Here is a 23,840-nt window from a genome sequence, read left to right on the forward strand (position 1 = left end):
CAAAGAAAATGGATGGATAAAGATTACCAACACTGACTGATCTACGTTTTATTGGCCGACGTGACATCGACACCGGACGTTTTAGAAAGTTCATTTTTTGTTTGCTATACAAGGTTAAAAAAAACTGATAAACCAGATACATTGCGACCGTTGTCTAATTCAAATGTTCAAAGCTCTAAAAAAAGATTAATGAGGACTGAAAAACCAGCAAAACCGGCAAGTATAGAAAAAGTGTCAAGGATAACTTAATTCTGGCCGACCACGGTCAGACAACAAGATGCAACAGATGTTTTTGCACAGGTCGCTACTGGCTGTAACCTACAGCAATTCGCCCCGCTCTCGCTGCTGAGACACCACCACTACGTTTGTTTACTTTTTGGAAAGAAAAGAAGGGGGCCTCACATCAGTGCTGTGCTATTCATAAAGTGAAAGCAGTTCCCCGCCAGACGAACAATAAGGAAGAAAAACACTTTGTGCCTTTCTGCAATTGAGAGGATGCAATTTCACAGACAAACTATTATGTCAGTAACTTTAAGACACTGCAGATTAAGCTAGATTAAATTGATATAAAGAGCATCGTCTAAAGTTACGGCGGCCATGTGCGGGAAATACAATTACACAGACAAACATGATACACCGTGAAAACTACCGTAAACTTTCTCGGATTGGCGAAGTCAGTAACATGTCACTGATTTGTTTTTTAGGGTGTGCGGTTGCGTAAATTCAGACACTACGCTCGTTTTGTTGTCATCACACCTTGGAATAAAAAAGCCCTTCAAATAGTACTTATTTGTTATTGTGAGTTTTGGACGTACACATGATCAACATTACGTTCAAGGATTTTGTTTTTATTTCGCCTGAATTGGTTTTTAAGTGTTTTTATCTCCCACGTTATCCGGATGTCCGCTCCATTGTTATGTGTCACATGTTCTACTAATCAACAAGGCCAGCTATAATCTTATTTTGAAATCAGTCTGGCATGTTTTACAGCCAAAATAAAAGGAATTCGAAGACGAAAAATAACTCAAATCTACTAAAGAGCAAAAGAGAAAAAGGATCTGGCTTTGTGCGATACTGTCATATCAAAACATATTGTTCCTTAGAACGGAAGGTTGTTAAATTGCCACAGTTTGAACGTTACTCATAGAAACTCTTACTTGCTCTTACTTCTACGGACGAGACGAACACAGGATTTTGTGTTTAATAACAGGAAGGGGTGTAAAGAGCGTTTGATCCGAATGTATCAATATCGCTTCCAGAAAACTTTCCCACGATACGAGAAATGATCGTCACGTGTGCGCATAAAGCGTTAACGACTACACCCAGAGCTCGTCACGCGAAAGTGCACGAAACACGTCATGTAAAGGTCAACTGAGCATAACTCTATTAACAAAAGACTAATTAGATTTATGAACGTGATTTTCTATTGTTTCCTCTAGACTATGTTTAGAAACAGCGCTCTTAAAATAGAAGTGCTTTGACGTCAAAGATATCCCGCCTAGACACGATATCCTATATTAGCGGCGCACCATCGCCGCGGACAAACCAAAACAAATCAAGAGCACACCAACAAGAGCCAGAGGCGCATCAAAGTCTGAAAATTCTCTAGCCAAAGATGGAGGAAGTTTTTAAATCAGGTAGATATGGCGCAAATATTTAAGTTTCTCATAAGCTATGCGGAACAGGGTTTAGCTTGATTCCGTTTTAAGAATGTCACGACACAATTCAGTTGCTCATGCGACGGTACAATTGCAGACATGAGCCACTTAAGTATGGTTAAGAAAGAACAAATATATGAGGCGATCAAAACAAACATTTATGTCTTTATTTCCTAGTATATCACACCTAGCCGATAGCGTAGTTTAACCATTGAACAATGTTTGTTTTTTCCTTCCTTAGGCAAGCTAAACCAGTTAGGTGGAGTGTTCGTAAATGGGAAACCGCTTCCAAACTCCGTTCGTCAACGAATCATCGAAATGGCTGAACTTGGAATCCGTCCATGTGATATCAGTCGGCAACTGAAAGTTTCACATGGCTGCATTAGTAAGCTGCTTTCCAAATACAACGACACTGGTTCGTTTGAACCCGGCCGCGCCAAGAGAAAGACATCGAGAGATGTGAGCTCGGAAGTGAAGAACAAAATTGAGGAGTACAGCCACACAACACCAGATATCTTCTCCTGGGAAGTCAAAGAAAAGCTTGTGGCTGACGGTTATTGCACTAAGGAAAGTCTGCCACCCTTAACTGTAATTAGCAGGTTACTGCGACGAGCGAGATCAACCGGCAGTGAATATGAAAGATCATCGGTTAGTGCCAGTGAAGTGGGGATGGACAGCTCTAAAGAGAATGCACCACACAAAGGTTTTACTCCTTTCTCTATCGACAACATCCTCAAAGCTGAAGATAAATGGGAAACAAAAGAGGAAAGGGCTGATAAGGAAAAGATGGATACCAGTGAATTGACTCCAAGCAAAGTCATTGACCTAGGTAAGCAGCTCACACTATGTTTTATTTTTCGGCTCTAGGTCAGAAATATCATAGACTCAGAGCAGTTTGCACAGATGGATGGATGTTCAATTCTTGTACTCCGGCTGTACCCAAAGCTAATCAAATAGAAAATTACTCAATAAAATTTCACATTTTGGTGGTACATTAATTTACAAAATTATTTTGTGTTTCATTCACCAGGATCTACTGTTAGCCATTCTGCGGTACTAAGAGACTTGCCAAGCCCAGCGGTCATCAATTGCAACAACAGCAGCAGCATCAACAACAGCAGCCGCCATAATGTAAGATTGTATCAGCGAAGGAACAGAACCAAGTTTACAGTTGAACAAGTCGAAGAACTAGAGAAAGCCTTTGAGAAAACGCAATATCCTGATGCTCTAACACGAGAAGAACTTGCAGAGCGACTTCATATCAGCGAATCCAAGATTCAGGTAAGCATGGTTGGGCATTTTTTTTTTCAAAGCAATGTACGGGAAATGTTCACAAATGCAATCATCTCACAATCATATAGTGACGTTTAAGACAATTACAGTTTATGGAAAGACATCGCACATATACTGCCAAGAAACAAGAACTAATAAGCTCCCTATTTTTCTTTCTATAGGTCTGGTTTTCAAACCACCGTTCCAAATCGAAAAGCAGGAAATTCCACAAACCAGAAGCTGACGAAGACAACAGTCCTGAATCAACTAAGACTCGTATCTTCTACCCTTCATATCCAGTGGTACCTGTCATACGCTACGCTCCATACCCAGCTGCTCGTGTTTTTCCCTACATGCACTTCAGACCTATTCAGATGATGACACTATAATAACTGGAAACGAATTTCAATAGCCACCGGCCACCATGGGCAAAGAAACATTGACTCAGTTTTGCTACAATTTAACTTTTGCTGAGCAATGACTAACATACCGTAATTGTACAGTTCTGCCATCTTACATGAAAACGATGGAGTTTTCAAACTCTGTATTCTATTCGTTTTAATCCGTTTTTCAGACTTTTTGCCTTATCAAGTTCAAGACGAATTCACTGAGTCGTAAAATTCTAGATGTTTGACGTGTATTGTTGACATGTACCGTCTGACATGTTTATTAATACCATGTCATTATTATGGTAATTTTCTATCAACGGTTTTCTATATCACTTGATCACTCACCATGTGCATATAGCGAAAAATAATAATAAAAAAAGATCTTCACCCTTTTGTATCCTGTACTCTGTCATTGCGTAACTCTAGCATGAGGTTTAACACTGATTGAACAATCAATGCAGGAGCCACACACTTCAGAAGCTAGGACTTTCTTCGTGTAAACGTACTTCTCATTTATGATAAATGAACAGGCACCGTTTGACCCTCCGGTGATATCAATGAAAGATATCACCTAAAGCAATAAGTGTAACAATAAATTAAGGCTAAACTTTCCAACTGAATCTGGGACATAACGCCCTGGGATCGAAAAGCTAGAACTAGGTACTACTTAAATAAGGAAAGGTTACAAAATGGTCCGCTTGTATGTCTGACGGAGAAAAAGGCGACTAATGAGTTCTGACCCAAACGGTATTCTTGGAACTACTTGAACCGCAGCGTTATTGACACTGATTAGGGCTATTATATCCTTAATGACAAGTGATTTACTTGATATGATTACACCGAACACTTACTGGCGTCTAAAAAAAAATCCTTTCTCTTTTAAAACACTGAATCAATCCTGACGATTATTGGTGCGGCTAAACGTACGAGAACGTTTGCTTCGAAGGCTAGATAGAGTGTGAAGCCACAGAAAACACCTGAGAGTTCTAAAGACGCTCTAAAGAGCCACAGTTAAAAATGAGAAATTCCTGAGGCTGGGACTGTGCACTTTCAGACTTTGAACACTTTGGAATGCATTTCATTAACTCAGTATATATGTATTTGGTTTCTAAAAGGTGAACGTGGAGGAACTCCTAGAACTCAATGTTTTGGAGGTTGGCAAACAAAAAAGATCAAAAATTTGTTCAAACAAAGTTTAAGGGACTCACTTACAGCAGAGAATGCGGCCCAATATGTTCGTCGTCGCACACAAGATGTTATTGAGCTTGAATAAATTAAATATGAAACAAACTCAGTGAAACGTGAGTTACTAATTATGATATTGATGGTAACAAAGCTGCTTTCAATATTGTTCTGCTGTAAGAAAAGCAAGAATGTGGACAATATGACCCAATGTACCGAAAGGCAGAATAGTTTCTCCCGCAACGAGAGTTCATTTAAAACTTAATTAACTTGATAATGATAAATAACGTACGTGACATCTGGCACATAGTTTGGTAAGTTACGGCCCAGCATGAGTTCCCATCAGTACAACAAACCGGGACCATGAAACATCACAAAAGAGAAAGAAAAAAAGAAAAGGAAACTTAATAGATAATCCGTGTAAATGAAAACAGTTAAGAATCAGCTTTTTCATCATTTATGAGTTTTTCTCAGGAAAGTACTAATATCAAAGTTTCACATAACCATTCTTAAACTGTTGAATGTTAAAAATATTGACTGGATGCCGGATCAGTCCAACTCCACTGTATGTATTGTAATTTTCACTGACTTGGTGTAAAAAGAAACGATTTGGGGTCGTGATGGAGCTTACCATTTCAGTACACGCGCGCACATTGGTTTACGAGTTACAAAGAACATCTGATAACATCGTCATGTGATAAAATCGGTCGAGAAGAGAAGTTTTATAGCCAGGACTGACTAACGGTGATTAGTGAGCAAAACTTTTCTTGAGAAAACTTTTCAGCTTTTTAGATCCGCCCTGTGACAAGATCTCGACTGTGGACGAGGGATATTTGACAGCCCGGAGTCTGATACAGCTCATAATGAACACTCTTCTGAATTTCTGTTTGATTAATACAGACGCAAACAGCGGAACCTTAAAAATAAAATACGGTGAATTTTAACTAGATAGCAAGGAACCGGATCCAATTTATGTTTCACGTTCAAAAAGCTGGAACCAAAAAAGAGTTATTGGTTTTAAACCCCATTAGAACTACGCAAGATAATGTAATCATTTAATGTATATTCCTTAACCGTGCAAAGTCGCTCATACGACAGGTGCCGTGATGAGCTCGGGTGAGCAGAACTTGCATGTAGAGTCCTTTGTTAATGTAACACAAGATCTAATGGGTTCTACACCTACACGCGGGGGACAAGTAATATATTTAATGAAAATTGAAATTATCGGATAATTTAGCGTTGTAAGCTCCCCCAAAAATAAAAAACCCGCACACACAAGGCCCCCCCCACCCCCCCTAAAAATAAAAAGTAAAGTAAATAAATAAATAAATAAATAAATAAATGAATTAATGAATTAATAAATAAAAAAACCCACACACATACACAACGAAACAAAACAACAATAATAATAGTAATAATAATAATAATAATAATAATAATAATACAAAAACAAGACCAGGAGCCCAGACAAGACATAAAACCACACCGGCATAAGGCTTGTAGATCACGCGCAGTTTAGCGGCGTGACAGTGCTGAGCCAATATTTAGAGAGATTTTTACGATCTTAGTGGTCTTATGCTTGACCGTGAACTTGTCAGCGCGTTTCGCAATTACTTCAGTTACCATTAACTTCCTGTCTCTAATGTTTACATACTGAGTGCACCTGTCTCATTCCCGTCGCTGTTGAAAACGAAAGAACGGACATCACCTACGTATAAAGCATTCCAATAATTACCTCAAACCAGCCTTTTTCACTTCTACAGGAGTATTTTATTTTTTCGTGAGTTGGCTATATATTTAAGATTACTTTAGCTGTTCTACACGTGAAACCGGACAGATACGTGGGCGTTCAAAATCAACTTGAACTGACGTTACGTATATCCATCTTTATACAGGAAGTCATGCTTGGCAGTAGGCATCGAGACCTGTGGTGAACGGTGTTGCGAAATATGCTCCTTAAACTTCCTGTCTTCATTATTATTTTATTATTGTTATTTTGAACGCTATGCTGTGGTGAGGACTTCCGTTTTGGGAAAATATAATTTTTTAGTTAGAAGTTGTTTTCTCGTTGGTATCGGTTATTTCGCGAAACTAACAGAAATTGTTACTGTTTTCTTTTTCCGCGATTATTTTTCCTCCGACAACAAGTTTTTTGGCACTCCATATACATAGTAATCTAGTGTTTGCGATTGAAGAAAGCTTTCATTTCCACACTTTGAAAGGAAGAAAAATAAGCGCGATTCGTTGTATTGATTTGTTTTGGCCTTTGTTGTTTCGCAATACAACGGCAAAGGACTGCTGAATATTTCTTTCTTTGCACCGGAAGTTTCGCGTGACCTAAGAACCCACCCACCCAGATAAAATATGCATGCTATCTCGCTAACTTTGTATTGCCCTTGGGCGTTCCGTCAGACGTCACGCTATATCAGTCGCACGTGAACAGCAAATGGTATCCAATTACAGAGACAACACAAAGGGCCACCAGACCAACTGACGTGGCCGTCAAAACAAAATCATTCGAGCGGTCGCGCTTGAGGCACGCTAAAACGAACAACAGACAGCTATTTAAAACTTAGGCAAAAAATATAATCTTGTTCAGTTGGCACGTTTATTTCCGTTGACGGACAAAGAAGGCAGGAGAGCTTTCCTGCCCAAATGAAATGCCTGCTAAACTTTTTTAAATTTCAAATATTTTTTTTACCTGATTGGTTGTCTAAAAGTTGCCTCCGACTAAAATACTAATCATTACAGTCACACAGGTGCATTAATTGTCGAGTAAGTTCGCAATAAATTTATAAATAGTCCTGTATAATTCCATTTGCGGAAAACTAGATAAAATAGACATATTTTACGTCTAGCTTTAACCGGTTAACAAAGCGAGAACATGAACGCCCACGATAAATTAAGGCCTCTTACATGTGTTCTTCAGGAAAATGCATAGATTTCTAGAATTATTTTCTGCGTTTGTACCAAATGAACGATTTCCGTGTCCAAGAGCGTGGTTAAGTTGTGTTCATTTAAGTAGAAGCTGAAAGACTTGCTAGCCTCGCTTTGCATCCCTCCAATTTCACTTAACTGTGATAAAAACAGACATAAACAATTGTCATCCTCTTATTGTGATCCATTTTTCTCAATGGACAACATACAAAGTTGCGAATTTACAGCGGAAATAGAATCTAAATGTAAACAGCCCGTACAGACGATTTATTCACGATCACGTACTAGGAAAGCAGCACTTGTCTTTGTTATGACCAATGACGTCAAACGTTCTCCCGCCCACATTATATCTTATAACTTACCCAGCTTCGGTCACACATTGAGTAATTCGAAAAACGCGGTATCGTGGTAAGCTAAGCGGAGAGCAAAACTATAATAACGCTTCATTATCTACGATTTTGGGAACTGGATTTGAAAATTGGCAGCCAGGGAAAGGCATAATGGAATTCACGGATATCAACTCTACAGCAGGCACGTTTTAAAAATTTTATTTATATCAGGTTTTGCTGTGTCAGTAACTAATGATTTGCATCGAAGACCGGCCATCCAAAAATCTGTTACCGACTAGAACTAATTCATCGCTGCTTTGAAGCACGCTAAACTGGTTAGTCAGATCTAAAACAGTGACCAGGAATCGATTAACCAAGAGTGCGAGTAACAAAGTGTTGCTGCGAATTATAACTTCCATAAGGTATAACGTGAAAACGGATGGAGATAATGATAATGATTAGCAAAACAAAACAGGAACAACCAAAGACATATTTGTGATGTTTGCCTTAAACGCTGTGGCAAAGTTGCCCTTAACGTCTTCAGGGGCCAACTATATCTAAAGAGTCTTTCGTTTGCTTTAGTTTATTTCTGCAGCGGCAGACAGGAATAAAAAGCTTTCAGTGTATTCAGTGCCTCGTGTCGTGACAGGAGAACCACAAACACTCTCCTCGGTGTGTTTTTTTAGCAGCCAGAGGAGGTTTCGAATCTAATGAGAAGTGACTGCTTGAATAACTGCCCAGGTATACCTTCTAAATAAAGCTTTCTTCGGGATATCTCTGTTTAATTTTCCAAGTTAGACTGAGGATATGAGGTAATAATGGCGCCACAGCCGCCTATGGCTATCTAATCGGAATTATTATTGCGAAGAAGTGTCGGTGGCCAACTCGTTAATGAAAATTAGTCAGGCTTGCGGTACAATGGATGTATCTGCAACTAAACTATTTTTTAAACTATTGTAGGTCACGGGAAGTTCAACCAGCTAGGTGGAGTTTTTGTAAATGGCAAACCACTTCCAAACTCCGTTCGTCAACGAATCATCGAAATGGCTGAACTTGGAATCCGCCCATGTGATATCAGCCGGCAACTGAAAGTTTCACATGGCTGCATCAGTAAGCTGCTTTCCAAATACAACGACACTGGATCGTTTGAACCCGGCCGCGCGCAGAGGAAGACATCGAGAGATGTGAGCTCGGAAGTGAAGAACAAAATTGAGGAGTATCGCCGCGCAACGCCTGGAATCTTCTCCTGGGAAGTCAAAGAAAAGCTAATGGCTGACGGTTATTGCACTAAGGAAAGTCTGCCACCCTTAACTGTCATCAGCAGGATGCTAAGAAGGGTCAAGTCAACTGGAAGTGACTATATGGAAAAGTCTGAGGGAGAAAACAGTGACGCAGAGAGTGAGGGTGATACTTCGAGCACAAACAGTGGGGATGCTGGAAAACCCAAGCCTAGACCCAAGAGAAGATCATTCTCCATTGCTAATATCCTCAGTATCAACGAGGAGACAAGAACTGTCAGCTTGAGTCCTTCCGCGTCATCTTCCTCTCAAGAAGAGCCGGGTAAGACAGGATCTTTAAATGAAAACATAAGGTTGTTGAGCACCTTGCCTGGCGACGGAAATGTGATACGAAAGACTACTTCAAACTATTATATCGGTGTCACAGTGCAAGAAAACTTAAACCTGAAGGTATTAATAAGTCGCTCAAACCCATAAAGTGAATTTAAGGATGACCTAGATGCCAAAGAGGACGGTCTGTAATCACTCTCTTGTCTTATGGCAGAGTGTTGAAACCACAGAAGCTTTTCGCTATTCAGATTTTAAAATGAACTGAATTGCTGTCATAACTGAGCAACAGTCGCTGCTCTCTATACTAAACTTATCTTGAGGAGTTAAGTTGTTTTATTGGGAGTCACCTGGTTATCCAGGGACCCGGCTCATGCTGTATTTATGTTTGTTACAATGTTCTGTTGATCGTTTGCAGAATCGACTTCCTCGTCACCAGCTGCAGTAAGTGCCAGCGACATTGCCTCCATTACAAGTGGGATGCAAAAGCTGAGACACTACAGAAGACGAAATCGAACAAAGTTCACTCCACATCAAATTCGAGAACTGGAGAAAGCCTTCGAGAAAACACAATACCCGGATGTGCTGACTCGCGAGGAACTTGGAGAAAGATTGGACATCAGTGAATCGAGAATTCAGGTGAGTTTCGTCTGCAAACCTTTCTCGTGACCCGGTCCTAACAGCTGCGGGCTAGCTCAGGACATAAAGTATTACCCAGGAGCTTCATTTCATCTATAGACTTACGAGGTAGAATCACGATTAAACTTGTAAAACATGTGCTTAGCACGTGAATTCACCTCGACACGAGTGTTTCTTTTTATAAAACATCAGGATCAAATCCACAGACTAAAAGGTTATTTTTCCAGACTTCAGAAAGATAATTGTTTTCTCATTTCAAAAACAAAATGTACCGTATATGTCCGCCCATCGGCATGCAAGTTAGTCTGATCGATTTCCGACAAAAAAACTTCCGAAACTCCATATCAACAGGGTATCTCGTTAATTGAACCTCAGAGAATGGGTTACACTGATTGTCCAACTCTCCCCCGTAGATTGAAATAATTTATACCGTGTGTTAATGAGAGGAACTCTAAAAAGAAGGTTTTGCTCGCTACCAAGACCCCATGTATAAGCCGGTTGTATGGGAACCACAGCAGACTGATACAGATACAGTTCTGACAAATACTTATTGTCGTTTTTCTCAGGTCTGGTTTTCCAATCGTCGATCAAAAGGAAAAAGAACAAACCAAAAGATGGAGGACACAAACAGTGACCAAGACAGAGCGGTAGAATCCGATGACTCGAGCAACAGAAGTCGTATATTCTACCCCTCGTACACGCCTGTTCCTGTGATACGATATGCACCCTACCATCCAGCTTATGCGTACCTGTGCTTTAGACCAGGTTATGACAGTAGTTAACAAAACAACACAGAAAACAAAATTTCGCTCAGCATTTTCAGTGTGTAAATAAATTGTAAGGAATCGGAAAAGGTAAAATTGCTTAATCTGCGCTGGTTAAAATTTCAGGACCATCAGAGTCAAATTAGGTCTGCTTTTAGATCTTATTACTGATTTCTGTGTACATCATACGACAAACAAAGAAAGACCACGAATTTGAATCTTCCATGTTTCCTTTGTAATCCGAATTGATACTCGCAACCTAATTTACAACTTCATTTTAAGAAGAGGTGTTCCGTACTGATAACGGAGATGAGAAGCTTAGTTACTCACGAGAAAAGCAGTATCATAAAGTAAATACCATTACGTATTATCTTCAATAACAAAACCTTACTTGGCTTAGTCGGTAAATAACATGGAAAATTCAAATTCATCACAACCGTGTGCGGTAGTTTGTGTAAGTTTGGTAAGCCTCTTTGGTGTAATACTGTTGACCAGACGGATTCAACTAAAGATGAAACGTAAATAAAGTACTGCTGGACAGGACGATAGCTACAAAGTAAATTATGGGACTGGCTGCATATAAGGGTCTAAAATAAACCTAAAGCAAATGGTAGTTTTTAGCAAGTCATTAAGATATAACTACACTGTTAAATTAAATAAAATCGAAAAACTTAACAAGAGGAAAGCTCACATCGATGATTCACGTTTTGAAAAGTTTTACAATCACTGTTCTTATGTCGGTGAAATGTTACCAAGCAGATAGAACTGAAATAAAATATTTTGTCTTGATTAGATCTCAGTCTCCTCTACTGTTAAGACGAACTGCTGACTTAGCAGTGTTAGTAATACCACCAAGTCATATTTTGTTGTGCGGCATAACATGTACTGCAGCCACTGCCTCTACAGCTATCAACTTTTACCCTTTAATTGTTATATTTTGTTTACTTATTCGCTCAATGCTTAGGTTTCTTTTCTTCTCTCTCTTTTTTTTTATTTTTAATATTAAAAAAAAAAAAAACATTATGGCTTCAACCGTTCTGTTGCAATTTTGTTTGCCCCCTGGCGAATAATCAATGGAGCCGGCGGCAAACTTTCATGAGTCAACTGTTTACATGCTGTTTTCCATTTTCCACGATAACTTTATCTTTTCTTCATTGCTGTAAATCATTTCTGAAAGATGCTATTATTTTGAGAAGATTAACGCTGACAAAGCAACACGTACGTGCTAGCTTCTTGAAACCAAAATTATACATGCATGAAAAGTCAAGAAAATTTAAACAATATGAATTTTACGCATCGGTTCTATATAAAAGCAATATATTTCTTTGGTAAGTGAGTAACAATGTCGGTCCTGAAGTGAACTCGGATTTCCGCTCTCACCAAAATGGCTTTCGAACGTCATCCGATCGCTTTCTACTCAGTTCGGGTCGACTTCCCATTAATTGCCGATCACACGACGACCTCGATGACGTGCGAGCGATTAAACTCGAAACCGAGAATCTCAAGTTCAAAACACTCACGTACGTCATCCGATTTGCGTGAGCATATTAATGTCTCGTGTTTACCAAAGCGTCGGGTCAATTCGGGTTATATTCCGACGACGTCAAAGCGTCACGCGACTTGGGCAAATGCCAAAAATAATCTTGTCAACAATTAAGTTGCGGTCAGCTTACACCGTGATAACCTTGGCGCAAGACACGTTTACTGTTCTGGTTAGCACAAGAAAATTGTTTTGTGTTGTTTTTCGTACATATGTTTAGTCTTTCTGACACTGGGGAACAACGAAGTCTTAAATTATTGTTTACGCTAGTTTGTAAAGGATTTAATGTTAACACGTGTAATTTAAATATTCTATGTTAAAGTCACGCAAAAAGACAATTTCCGGCCGGAAAACACGCACGCATTTTAATGGCGGTCACGCGACAAAGAATATCGCAAAGATCTGCATTGCAGACCCGTTATTTTCGTTGTTTCGACTCAACTTCCTATATTGCTATCTCGCATCAACTTTCGCTAAACTTCTCTTTTTTAACTCGAGATAAACCAGCGTAGAAACACACCTTTCTAGTAAAGAAAATACCACGTTTCATTAGCTTGTCTATAGACCGTAAGATATCTTCCATTACTAAAATCTATTCGAGTAATTCTCAGCTTGTGGTGGAGTATGATCGTTTAACGCATGTTTGGAGCAATTGTATAAACAACTCTTCTTTAACCAAGAGAGAAGTGTAGGCGATCTAGTAACTATATTTGATTTATTTATAGCTAAGCGGTTTTTCGACAACACGTGGAATTGTTCGTCCGTGAAAAGCGTCCCTTTCATCCGATCTGATTACGTAACAAATCTTTTGTTTTGCGGGACTAGTGCACGAATGAAATTCAAAATATTTTGAGAGGTGTTTTAAGTCCGGCGTACACGTGTCCAAAATAGACCACAAGAGCTAAGCACTGTTATATTTAGCACCTCGTGTGTTGATTTGCGTCAAGGTGGCTATTGCCGAGGGGCGATTACTAGCGACTGGGCAATTATTTCTTCTTGACTTTTAGCATAGGATGCAGCACAACAACAGGTTGTGTAACTCAAGGACTGTAGACTCACAGTAAGAATAGTAGGTTATAGGCATAACACTATTCCCTGGTTTATTTCAAGTTAATGGCTGTTTTCACACGTGCCCTAAATAACAGACAAATCATCTGGACAGACAATTCTTCGAATAAATAGACGGATAAGTCAACTTACAGACGAGCTTGAAATGCAAGAAGCCCTGGAAACAACCTCAGTCTGGTTACCCCGCATTCTGCCCTGCCTGTAAAAAATGGCCACGCCATCTCAACGAGGACTGACACTTACAACAGAGTTAACTAGTCGAACCTTTATTTCACTATCACACTATACTTGAGCATGTAGACGCTACAAGAAAACCACTAATCGTTGTAATGATTTAAATGGAAAGCCACCATGACTGGTTTTTTTTTTTTTCCTTCTTTGACACTGTTACGAGCAGCCCTCGTGGTTGCAACCACAAACAGCCTGCGGGAGCATCCGCCTTTTTCGGCTCCTGTTTCACCCACCTTTGGGTGAAACAATAGCCGGTTGCTTTCGCGGTGTACAACAAATCAACGCCCCTTTCCCTAGCCCCACTCTACCGAGAAACGATCATTTAGTGAATTTAAGTCGGCTTTTGGACGACTCTCGCTACTAGACGAAAAACAGGGCCTCCGAGAATCGCGTTTATAGACAAATCCACGGACAAAGCCTTAGGACTATTACCTCCAAAATCGTGTTCGTCACGCCGTCTGAGAAGACGACTTGTTCGTCTAAAAACATCGCCGCTCTTTTACAGTGAAAACGGCCAATATGCTCAACATTACGTTCAGACGAGAAAGCAGATCAGTCCACTGGGTCCTACATGTACGTCAATGTCTTGAATTGACATGTAACTTTTACAATGGGTGTGCTTACTGGAAGAGGGCGCAGGTCGGAATAAGGGCGCTTATTTTTAAAAAAATGGCTCTCAAGAGGGAGCCATTACTAGACTCGATACCCTACTGGAACGAAGGCACTAAATTGAATCATTACTGGAGGTCAGACAGCTGGTAAACCAAAAGGATCGGCGGCAGCGTGGTACAGTCTATTTATAACTCTAGAAAAAGCAGGGCCCATTTTCGTGCCAGAGCCATCTGTCCTTCTACCCAGGTGCGGGGCCTGGGCACGATCGAGGAAAGGTGGGATCTGAAGATACATGTTTTGATTCCCTAGATTCTTGGACTGAGATTTACTGGTTTTCTTCCTGAAAATGTCCATTACTTGAAAGCTTACTTTGACCGTTCGATCACAGCACCTACAGACTTTCAGAGAAGTTCTTCTCAACAATGAAATATAACCACCCATTCCGGCCAAAATCTTGTTCAACATTCCTTTTTTAAAAAAATCTTTTAAGGTATGGGGGCGCTGTAAACGATATTCCGTTCCTAAGATCTGAAAGACTGCTTCCGGCGTTTTTTATCCTCCACTACGGTATAAGGCAAGAAAACCACTAGTCGTTGAAATGGTCCGAGGTGAAAACTACTGAAAAGTACCAAAAACCCTCTTTACTGTGGAAAACGTCCCTTTTTAACTGGCTTGTCCTTGCTCTCGATGGCATAGATACTGAAATCAACTTCTTTCTGGTGGGAAAAAATATGTCTCCTGGTAAAATGCGTATTATGAACGTCGAATACGTTCGATGACTGATAGCAGAAAAAATGTAAATTTAATGTCGTTTCGTGTTCTCCCGACTTGCAAAGGGCGCGGTGGCTAATATTGGGATTTGGGTCAAGAGTTTCAGACAGTGGAGAAAGCAAATTTAGTAGCTTTACTTATTGTTCTTTCTTTGCCAATGACGCCTATACCTAGGGAAATGTTAAAGTTTCAAAAAGTTCCTGTCAAAAGGAGCTGAAAGGGTTACATATAACTGAAGTTCAACCGAAAATTGATAATTGAAATTATTTGTATTATGCTAATTTATGTATATTTGTTTATTTTAATTTTGTTCTGAATGGCTTTTCATTGACTCAAGGATAAAATAGCAATGGTGCGGACATCTGCATGCACAGCCTTGCATCAAGCAAGTGTCTATATATGAGGGTCTCAATGGGGTATAGCCGTAGTCAGTAAACAGCTAAATAAAAGCCATTTAGTCAGTAAACTGTTAGAAAAAAGAAACTTAGTAAACAGCAAAAGATTATGGATTTTGAAAATGATCAATTTTGTTCACTGTATTTCACAATTGCTCCCATAAGCAATTTTCAAGACCTTGATTTATGACCAGGTATTTATAGCCATACAAGCATTCTGAACAGAAAGGCCCGTTTAAGTGGCGTCAACAACGTTCAATTACTTGTGAACTCCTGTAAAAAGTAATGACAGCACCAATGGCTGCCATGTTTTATCTGTAAGGTCTGCAAAAGTAAACCGCAGGCAGAGCGCAGGCTCGGATCATGTCACGAAATAAACAAGTAATGCAATCTCCAACACACGCAAAAGACGAAAAATGATGGTAACAGAGCGTTTCCAGAAGTGTTAAACGAGGTCAAAGTTATCTGAAATTTAGTTTTTATCTCAAAAATGGCGTTATTCTCCTAGAAAGTCTGCACCCTTTAGGCCTTACGTACTGCAGCTGCATACGCTAAAAAAATCAATCTTTTTTTCTCGTTAGTCAGTTAATATTTTGACGTTTATACGGTTACGATACCAAGAAAACCATCATCATACGCGTAACAGTTAACCCCATAGAGACCCTCATATATAGACATTATATCTCTTAAGGTTTCAAAATTATTTATTCCTCCGTAATTTACTTACCTTGCACCAGAGCAAGCACTGATTCAAAACACTTACTATTATTAAGCTTACCAAGAATGAAATATTCCCACTAATGCTGTCGTGATCTCAGTTTTATGTTCTGTGTTGTTCTTTGGTCTTCCCTTCTCTACCTGCTTTTCATTAGGTAAAGTTTACGACAGTCCGGAGGTCACCATCCCCAGCCGAACTTTTAGTTTACGTCTGTTAAATAAAAGTAAGGCTTTCCGTTTTGCTAACCATAACGATAACTGTAATCGTCATAAAGTCCAAAGAAAATCTAACAATTTACAAGTTATGGGACATTTTATCTCACACCATCATCACATTTGTGAACAGGTTGGCAATACTCGCAAAACAGAGGCCTTCTTTTGTCTGCGCACCTATTAACAACAGAAACGTTATTTACGCAAGTGTGGAAAACGAGACTGGTGTTTAATTTCTAGAGGTGAATATCAACAACTACAGAAAACGAGCTAAAAAGGAAAAAATTTTGCCCAACTGCACTCCCAAGTGCTCACTAGTATACATGTACGTTTTTTAAGTTGTGAATGAACTTAGATACCAATATATACAAGGCTGCAAAATGAACGGAAGAAACACTGAATGTAAAACACAATCATCATCAGCTACCTCTGTGTCACCTTGGTTACTTAACAAGCAATTGTAAAGATCGTCTGGAATTCGTAGCTAAAGAGGAGAAAGTACTCGATTTGACACAATTCAATGGTTTACGAGTTTTACCTACCTTGAAAGCCATTTCTGGAAAAGAGTTTGTTCAAAGACTGTGGTTACTCGTTTTCCTAATTCCCAAAGCTTCGAAGGTTCCGGCCTTCAAGTCATGTCTTCGGAATTACGGGAAAGTATATTCAAGTTTCATTCAAGTTTAATACCTGTCAACAACTCGTCCACACCTCCGTCAGCAAAACATGTGGCTTAGCTTAGCAACCGCGCATTAGGACTTTGTCCAATAAGAATTACTTGGAAATTATAAGAAACCAACTCATGGTTGCCACAAGCATAAAATCTCCTGACCTTTATCTGACTATTCTCTGATAAAAAAATAAAATTTTCCTGACCAAATAAACACAAAATGTCAGATATATATGTGACAGCAGCTTCTTGCCTCATTTTGCAACCGCCCTTTTCACTCTTTCATTAATTGGGGTCTTTCTTAAAATTGGTCATGAACTTGTTGCTACGTGAGGTTTCCAATAGTCATATTTTGAAAACCAGACGTCCTAAGTTTAAGCTTTTTGCACAGGTTTGTTCCATTGAAGACTCCTGCAAGTTTCAAATCACGTCCATATTTGATAAGCCACGTGACCAGAATAGACAAGACCCTAAAACTTAAAAGGCATCTAAATCTGAAAATTTAAATCAGTCTCATTTTTTTTACAACAGTACTACAACTACTAATTACAGAAGTGATAACTATTTACAACAGTAATACAACCACTATCACTACTTACTCTAATTAACAATACGATGCAATTACACATGCTACTTACAATACTAAAATTTGTATAATTTACTCGACAAAACAATACATTTACCCTTTTTAAGTTACGATACTAATACCATTAATGATGCTTCTTACATTCATATTATAACAATAATAGTAAAACACTAATAACTGATTTTGCCACTGAGACTGATTATATAATGTAAATTGAATTAATTAATTTAAATTTCGCATTTTTCAGCTTTCCATTGCAAAGATGGCGCTGACTTCAATTCGAGAAAATTGAAAGTTTTTTCCAGCATTTTGCAATAATAATAACATTTTTCAGTTTGCTCTACTAAAATCCCAAACTTCCAGGTGAGGTTTGGGCTTGTATCTGGGGGAAGATCATAGTCCTTAAATAGTAGCTGTATTTTAGATGGTGTAAAGTTAACTCTGTGCTCATTATTGAACCATGTAAGAACTTTTTGAAAGACGTTTAGGCCAGCAGGACACCCCAGAAATGCATGTTCCAAGGAATCAGCGGATTTAAAGAAAAAACAATCTTCACTTTCGGATATTTTGAACTCTTAAGCTCCTTTTTGGTCACTAAAATACGGTGTAATAGTTTAAAGGAGAATTGTCTCAATTTGTTGTCGGCCGAGAGGTGAGGTATATTTTTGAATAATTTTTTCCATTTATCTTCTATGCCAGAGTAATGTTGGGCCCAAGACTTGACGGCTGCAGGTAACCTCTGATTTTTCTTGAAACAGAAGGTAGTAGTCTTTGCATTTCATTTTAGAGAGAAAAACCGATTTTTCAGTGGAAAAGTCAAAAAAGCCAGAATTATCGAGAACAGAATTCTTAGGTCTTAGCGTAGAAGCCGCCTTGGATTTGAGGTTTGGTGGAATAGATGCAAGGATTTGAAAAGAGTTTAAAAATTTGTTAACATATTGTTCATTCGATTAAATTCTTCAAAAGTAAGAAAAGTACCATTTTCATTTAAAATATCTTGAATGTAATAAATTCCATTTTCGGTCCACTACTACCAAAAAAGCGATTTGCCTTCAATGGTTTATGTCTTGGTTATTTCAAAGAATAAGGTCACTTTCGTAGCTATCTTGGTTGACCTGGCGCAATTCCTTAAAGTAATCTAGCATTTCTAAGCAGAATAACGATGCACTTTTGTCTAACTTCTTTGTATTGTAATTGCACTTCAGTAAGAAGTTGAGACCTCCAAACTTTTCGAAAAAAAGCATTTGGAATAGCTTTCCAAGCATCAGTCTCAATAGATTAAGAACGTCCAGATGCTTAATGTTACGTATGGGGTTTATGAAACTCGCATTATCATAAAAGTTATGAGGTAATAAACCGCCGTATTAACAGACTTTCTACAGTGGCTTTCCTCGTTTTATACGTGTAAACGGTAATTCCATACTTAAGCTTATAAAGAAGGCTAAGGTAGTTCTGATTCATAAGAAAAATCGAAACTCTTCCTCTTTTCTTCCAAGTTTTAGCGATTTAAAATTCTAACGCGCGGTTTGGGACTGGCACTAGTTACGCACGCGAAATCATAGTTTTTTCAAAGCAAAAGTTCCCCGTATACAGTTTATCACTTAGCATTGCAAAACGCCCTGTAAATATTGCCTTCAGCAATCCCTTAGCAACTGCCGTAAAGCTGTGGTGAAGAAATACCCCCTTAAAGCCCATAAGTTTTCACAGTGACCCCAAATGTTTCTGCCGGCCTTCAATGATATTGAATCAGCCGTGTTAAATTAATTCAATTTTCCCTGACTTTTCTTGAAAACATCGATTTCCCCTGACTCACAATAAAATTCCCTGACTTTTCCCTGACCTCGAAGATTTTTTTCCCTGACCATTTCCTGACCTGTGGCAACCCTGCAACTTCCAGACAATAGACCATATTCGTATTCTCGGTATTGGCCTGGAACTAGCTTGCAATTGAGGCTAATGCGGGGAGTCGTGATGATTTTCCCCCGCACGAGTCTCTTTTGCAAACTAGTTCCAGTCCAAAACCGAGAATACGAATATGGCCTGTATTGTTTGGCAGAGAAAGATGCATTTGATGTATTTGAGGTAAGCAGGGATCGCGCAGTGGTAAGAGCGCTCGCCTCTCACCACTGTGTACCGGGTTAGATTCCCGGACGTGCGTCGAGTTTGTTGTTGGTTCTCTATTCTGCTCCGAGAGGTTTTTCTCTGGGTACTCCGGTTTTCCCCTCTCCTCAAAAACCAACATTTCCAAATTCCAGTTCTGTCCTGGAATGCACGGGCATTTCTGAATGAGTTCTTGTGAACTCCTTGGTGCTCCGTGTGTAAACAAATTACATATGTGCATTTACATACAAGATTTATCGAGCAATTGCGATGACAGGCTCAAATATCGCTAGGGTAAGGCGGCCGGCTCGGACCTCGCGAGCTTGCACACCTCTCATCATTCCCAGCTTGTGCAAAAGACAAACCTTCCTCTCCCTCACCCAAACGTGCCAGCCAGTAGGACCCTATGTAGCCAGAATTTATCGCCACCTGACCCCGAGCTTTCAGGTCACTGACTGATTAACCTGGGATAACCCTGAAAGTGTCCCTTGTCAACAGTGTCAGTCTTCAAGCTTGGCATTAATTGGATATCACAAAACACACGCCATCTTCAAAGAACTTCTTTTAATCAACAATTCATGTCGCTCAGTTCTCCACAGGAAGAATTATTTACATACACTTTTTTTTCTATCTCGCTTATTACAAATTAAATGAAATCAACTCAAATTTTTTTTTTTCACATTCACTGGGTAGCATTTTGCAATTTAATCTCTACTAAATAATTTAAATTTACAAATCCATAATTATTTTGTAAAAGCCTAACAAAACAAACATGGAACAAAAGATGCCGCTTCGTGTCACTCCTGACTTTATAACAAAGCATGCGCACACCTAAAACAAGGGTCGCTTTCGATGGAGCTACGTAGGCTTGAAATTTTATAAAAATTTGTTTGCTGGAAAAATTACGAGAATTTGTATGGAATGCCTTCCCTGTAATTCTGTTAATATTCAAGCTTACATAAAAGATAACGAAAAGAAATTATCACTGATATGTAACTTCAGTTTCATGATTTGTGCGAAGACATTTAAAGAAAAAATTCAGTCGCATGTCGATATTTGTCGGTATTTCTAACTGTAAAAACTGTCTTTCAACCGTTACAACGGTTTTCTAGACTGCAAAACCATCACTTTCGAAAGCACGAGATTCCCAGTACTTCTACGCCCTGCACGAGAGAAGTTTGGGTCCCAGCAAACGCCCTGTGGGTTCCTTCAGTAATCATGTCTCAAATCACATTTGGAGTGGCCTTAATCCACGTTAACAGGGCTTTATACAAAACTATCTTTATCATTAAATCTTGTTCTAATTCTAATTTCACTAGAATCTGAACATCAATCCCTATAATAATCACACGAATAAAGGAAGCGACTATTTCCCATAATGCAAGACTGTATTTATGAAAACGGTTTTATTGAAAAAAGTGTCCCTTTGCACCAAGTGAGCTACACACCTTGAGTTTACGACTCCTAAAGGCCAAATTTCTCCAAGCGATGAAAACAAGGATAAGAGAGTGGAAACTGGAAACAGAGAGAGAGGCATTCCTTTGAACTTTTGGATCGCCAACTTGACCAGGGTAAAATTTTCTTAACACCGTTTTCATAAATCCAGACATACACATTTTCTGATTTATTATCAAAATAACTACTTATCTTGTGTTTTCTCTTCACAGTTCAAAGCTCTGCCAAAAATACTTTTCATTTACAAACCAACACTTCAAGGCGAATATCAAAACAGTCTGATAAATATTTATTAGTGGCAGCAAGGGAGCCGGGAGGGTTCGTGTCGCCAGTTTGAATATCCAAATTTCCAGCATCTCTAATAGACTAGTAGATTTACACTAAAACAATTAGATTATTTGCTCTCCCACTCGATTTCTATGCGTGATAGTTGACTCGGGCTGCACCTTCCTCAACTAAAACGCAATAAAAATCTCGGTCATAATCTAATTGTTAAATAAATAGTTAACGGTGAACAATGTATAAAAGGCATATCTTAAGACTATTGCGTCAATGTCCGATACGTGTGAGTAAACCGCACTCGTACATCTCGCAGCTCACAACTTGCAGCCTATCAAACGTACGTGCAACGCTCTAGCCGGTTTAAATAAATCTTCGCAGTTGTTATTTGGGTCCTAAAACCGCGCGACAATCGAAGATTGGTGTAAGAGTTTATAATCCATCAAATATTTTCGAACGCCGGCGCGCGATTGGTCTAAACGCGTCACGTAACTAAATATTCCCCAGCCAAAACTGGGGAATATCCCATTAATATTACCATATTTTCAAAACCGCGCGTGTTGCCAAAAATATCTGAAGGATAATAAACACAATAACCTCCATTTGGCGCGAAAATGTGCTCGGATATTTGTCCTTGGACATACCTGTTTTTCAAAGCTCACAGTTTTCCTCGAGCTATTGCTCTCGAAAACATGTTCGCTTCTCGGAACAGATAATGTCCGCGGACAAATATCCGAGCACATTTCCGCGCCAAATAGAGGCTACTGTTTGCATAGCCTAACTTCAGAGTTGGTTAAAACCTGGAGTACGAAAGGCGTGAGGACACATGTATAAGAAATGATTGGTCGTATGACAATATCAAAATCTAACTACATGATATTAATATAATAATATAAATATTTACCCTACCTAGATCCCCCAAGCGAGGCACCGCTTGATTCCTTTAACGGGAAAAATTTTATTTTACACAAGACTTGTATTCTCACAAGTCTGCCTCTGTCTTTATGATTTAATGCTATGAAGCTTTTCCTTCTTGTAAGGCTGCACCGTGCTTTAGTACCTACAAGGTATTAGTAGGATAAAAACGGCAGCATAATGCACTACACATCGATACTTGAAGGCGTGGTTGTTAGAACGACTTACTGCGTTGTATGCTTGGCTTTACAGACGCCAACCCGTGCACTGGTAACCTAGTCTTCCTTTCTGTTGGCGCTGTTATTCTCTTCACCTAGCAAACGTTAGATATTTTCCCATTTTCCAGGGACGGTTTTTTCCTTGCAAATTTCCCGATAACAACAGATGGTGAAATGGACTTGGTAGGTGAGCTTGATGTACTGGAATCCTTTTGATTTCCACTTTCTTCTTGTCCAATCTTCCCCGCAGTGGAAGAATCACTGTCACTATCTTCCGTTTCCCCGGCGTTTTTTCCTTTCTTTTTCAGCAATTTTCTCTTGCTCCGTGTTTCGTTCTTATTCCTTGTGAATTTCTCATCCCTGGGCGGTGATTTGGTGTACTTCACACCTTCAACAGTCTTGTTTGGTCCATCACATGATTCTGGATCACGCGATGACGGTGTACAGCGATTAACAACCTGACCGTGAAATTTCAGTCCAAGCACAACCCCGAGAATAAGACTTAACAGCACGGCGGTCACGACAGCCACGGCAAACAATCCATCATCCCTTGAATCTGCAAACAAAATAATCACAGTAAGTGAATGTTTCAAAGCCTTACTTAGTGTTACCTTTACTATCGTTTTCACTGCAACGTAAAATTCAAGTCAATCTCGGGCGACATTTAAGTTAGCAAAAGACCGCCGTTCATCAAACATACATAATATGAACGAGTTACTATGTTGTTCTGCTGTTGTGAAAACATGGTGAACAGAATGCGAGGTAAAGTTGTCAAACAGTAGACGAAGACACTGCAGCCAATCTAGGGTATGGATTTGTCGGCAATGTATCTAGACACTGCCAGAAATCAACACGCACTAGCTACTGAACAAGTGACTATCATTTACAGTAAACAAGAGTTTAAACGTACCTTGTACGTCTGATTCTGGAGTGGGTTCTGAAAAGAAAATCACTCACTTTAATGTTATAACATCAAACATAGCGACACAAATATACAATACATAGATTGCTTGGAGTTCGTAAACCTTCAATCACTAAGGGGCTGTTTACACTGGAAAATTGACCCGTCCTGTTGCTTATTTATTGACTCATGTCCATACGTGAAAGGCTTGGCTGGTTATCTTAGTACTAGGATTAAGCTTGCTGCATGTTAACTTATACGGTTGGATAAACTCGCCTGCTCGAAGAAACAACCTCTCTTTTTAGCCACGCTAGAACTGTGGAAAAGGAACAGAAGCCTCCATATTTACTGGAAATTCAAGTTGCTCAAACACGTCAATTTTGTGCACTCGCAAGGTCTTTTCACAGTTTATTCAATCAACTAAAGAATTACTTTAA

At 39.2% G+C, this 23,840-nt stretch overlaps 3 protein-coding genes across 5 annotated transcripts in view; 2 read left to right on the plus strand and 1 right to left on the minus strand.

Annotated features, from left to right (window-relative positions):
- The first annotated feature begins 1,520 nt into the window (after positions 1 to 1,520).
- On the plus strand, positions 1,521 to 3,716 carry LOC110063237 (paired box protein Pax-3-B-like). The gene is made up of 4 exons (XM_020770196.2): positions 1,521 to 1,637; positions 1,900 to 2,487; positions 2,689 to 2,939; positions 3,113 to 3,716. Exons 1-4 carry the CDS (start codon positions 1,616 to 1,618, stop codon positions 3,317 to 3,319), a joined length of 1,068 nt encoding a protein of 355 aa, XP_020625855.1. The 5' UTR covers positions 1,521 to 1,615; the 3' UTR covers positions 3,320 to 3,716.
- Positions 3,717 to 7,818: 4,102 nt separating this feature from the next.
- LOC110063291 (paired box protein Pax-3-like) lies at positions 7,819 to 11,529 on the plus strand. Its single transcript, XM_020770259.2, has 4 exons — positions 7,819 to 7,969; positions 8,728 to 9,327; positions 9,751 to 9,971; positions 10,538 to 11,529. The coding sequence occupies exons 1-4, from the start codon at positions 7,939 to 7,941 to the stop codon at positions 10,751 to 10,753; spliced, it is 1,068 nt and encodes a 355-aa protein (XP_020625918.2). The 5' UTR covers positions 7,819 to 7,938; the 3' UTR covers positions 10,754 to 11,529.
- An 8,655-nt stretch (positions 11,530 to 20,184) lies between these two features.
- LOC110063281 (semaphorin-2A-like) overlaps positions 20,185 to 23,840 on the minus strand; it is a 34,190-nt gene continuing 30,534 nt past the window's right edge. For all 3 annotated transcript variants that reach the window (XM_020770241.2, XM_020770240.2, XM_020770242.2), the window contains 2 exons: positions 23,413 to 23,439; positions 20,185 to 23,058 (listed from right to left, as the gene is read on the minus strand). In XM_020770241.2, coding sequence (XP_020625900.2) covers positions 22,598 to 23,058; positions 23,413 to 23,439 — 488 coding nt within the window. In that variant the 3' untranslated portion in view covers positions 20,185 to 22,597. The remainder of the gene's footprint in view (positions 23,059 to 23,412; positions 23,440 to 23,840) is intronic.

This window comes from Orbicella faveolata, unplaced genomic scaffold (genome assembly GCF_042242905.1).
Source record: "Orbicella faveolata isolate gen_17 unplaced genomic scaffold, um_ofav_v1 contig_26, whole genome shotgun sequence".
In the NCBI taxonomy this organism is placed as follows: domain Eukaryota; kingdom Metazoa; phylum Cnidaria; class Anthozoa; order Scleractinia; family Merulinidae; genus Orbicella; species Orbicella faveolata.

Excerpts from the sequence above, each read along its gene's own strand:
- LOC110063237 (XM_020770196.2), top strand. The coding sequence starts at position 1,616 with ATGGAGGAAGTTTTTAAATCAG. Across the intron at positions 1,638-1,899 it reads GGAGGAAGTTTTTAAATCAG|GCAAGCTAAACCAGTTAGGT; the intron begins GTAGATATGGCG and ends TTCCTTCCTTAG. Across the intron at positions 2,940-3,112 it reads TCAGCGAATCCAAGATTCAG|GTCTGGTTTTCAAACCACCG; the intron begins GTAAGCATGGTT and ends TTCTTTCTATAG.
- LOC110063291 (XM_020770259.2), top strand. The coding sequence starts at position 7,939 with ATGGAATTCACGGATATCAACTCTACAGCAG. Across the intron at positions 7,970-8,727 it reads GGATATCAACTCTACAGCAG|GTCACGGGAAGTTCAACCAG; the intron begins GCACGTTTTAAA and ends AAACTATTGTAG. Across the intron at positions 9,972-10,537 it reads TCAGTGAATCGAGAATTCAG|GTCTGGTTTTCCAATCGTCG; the intron begins GTGAGTTTCGTC and ends CGTTTTTCTCAG.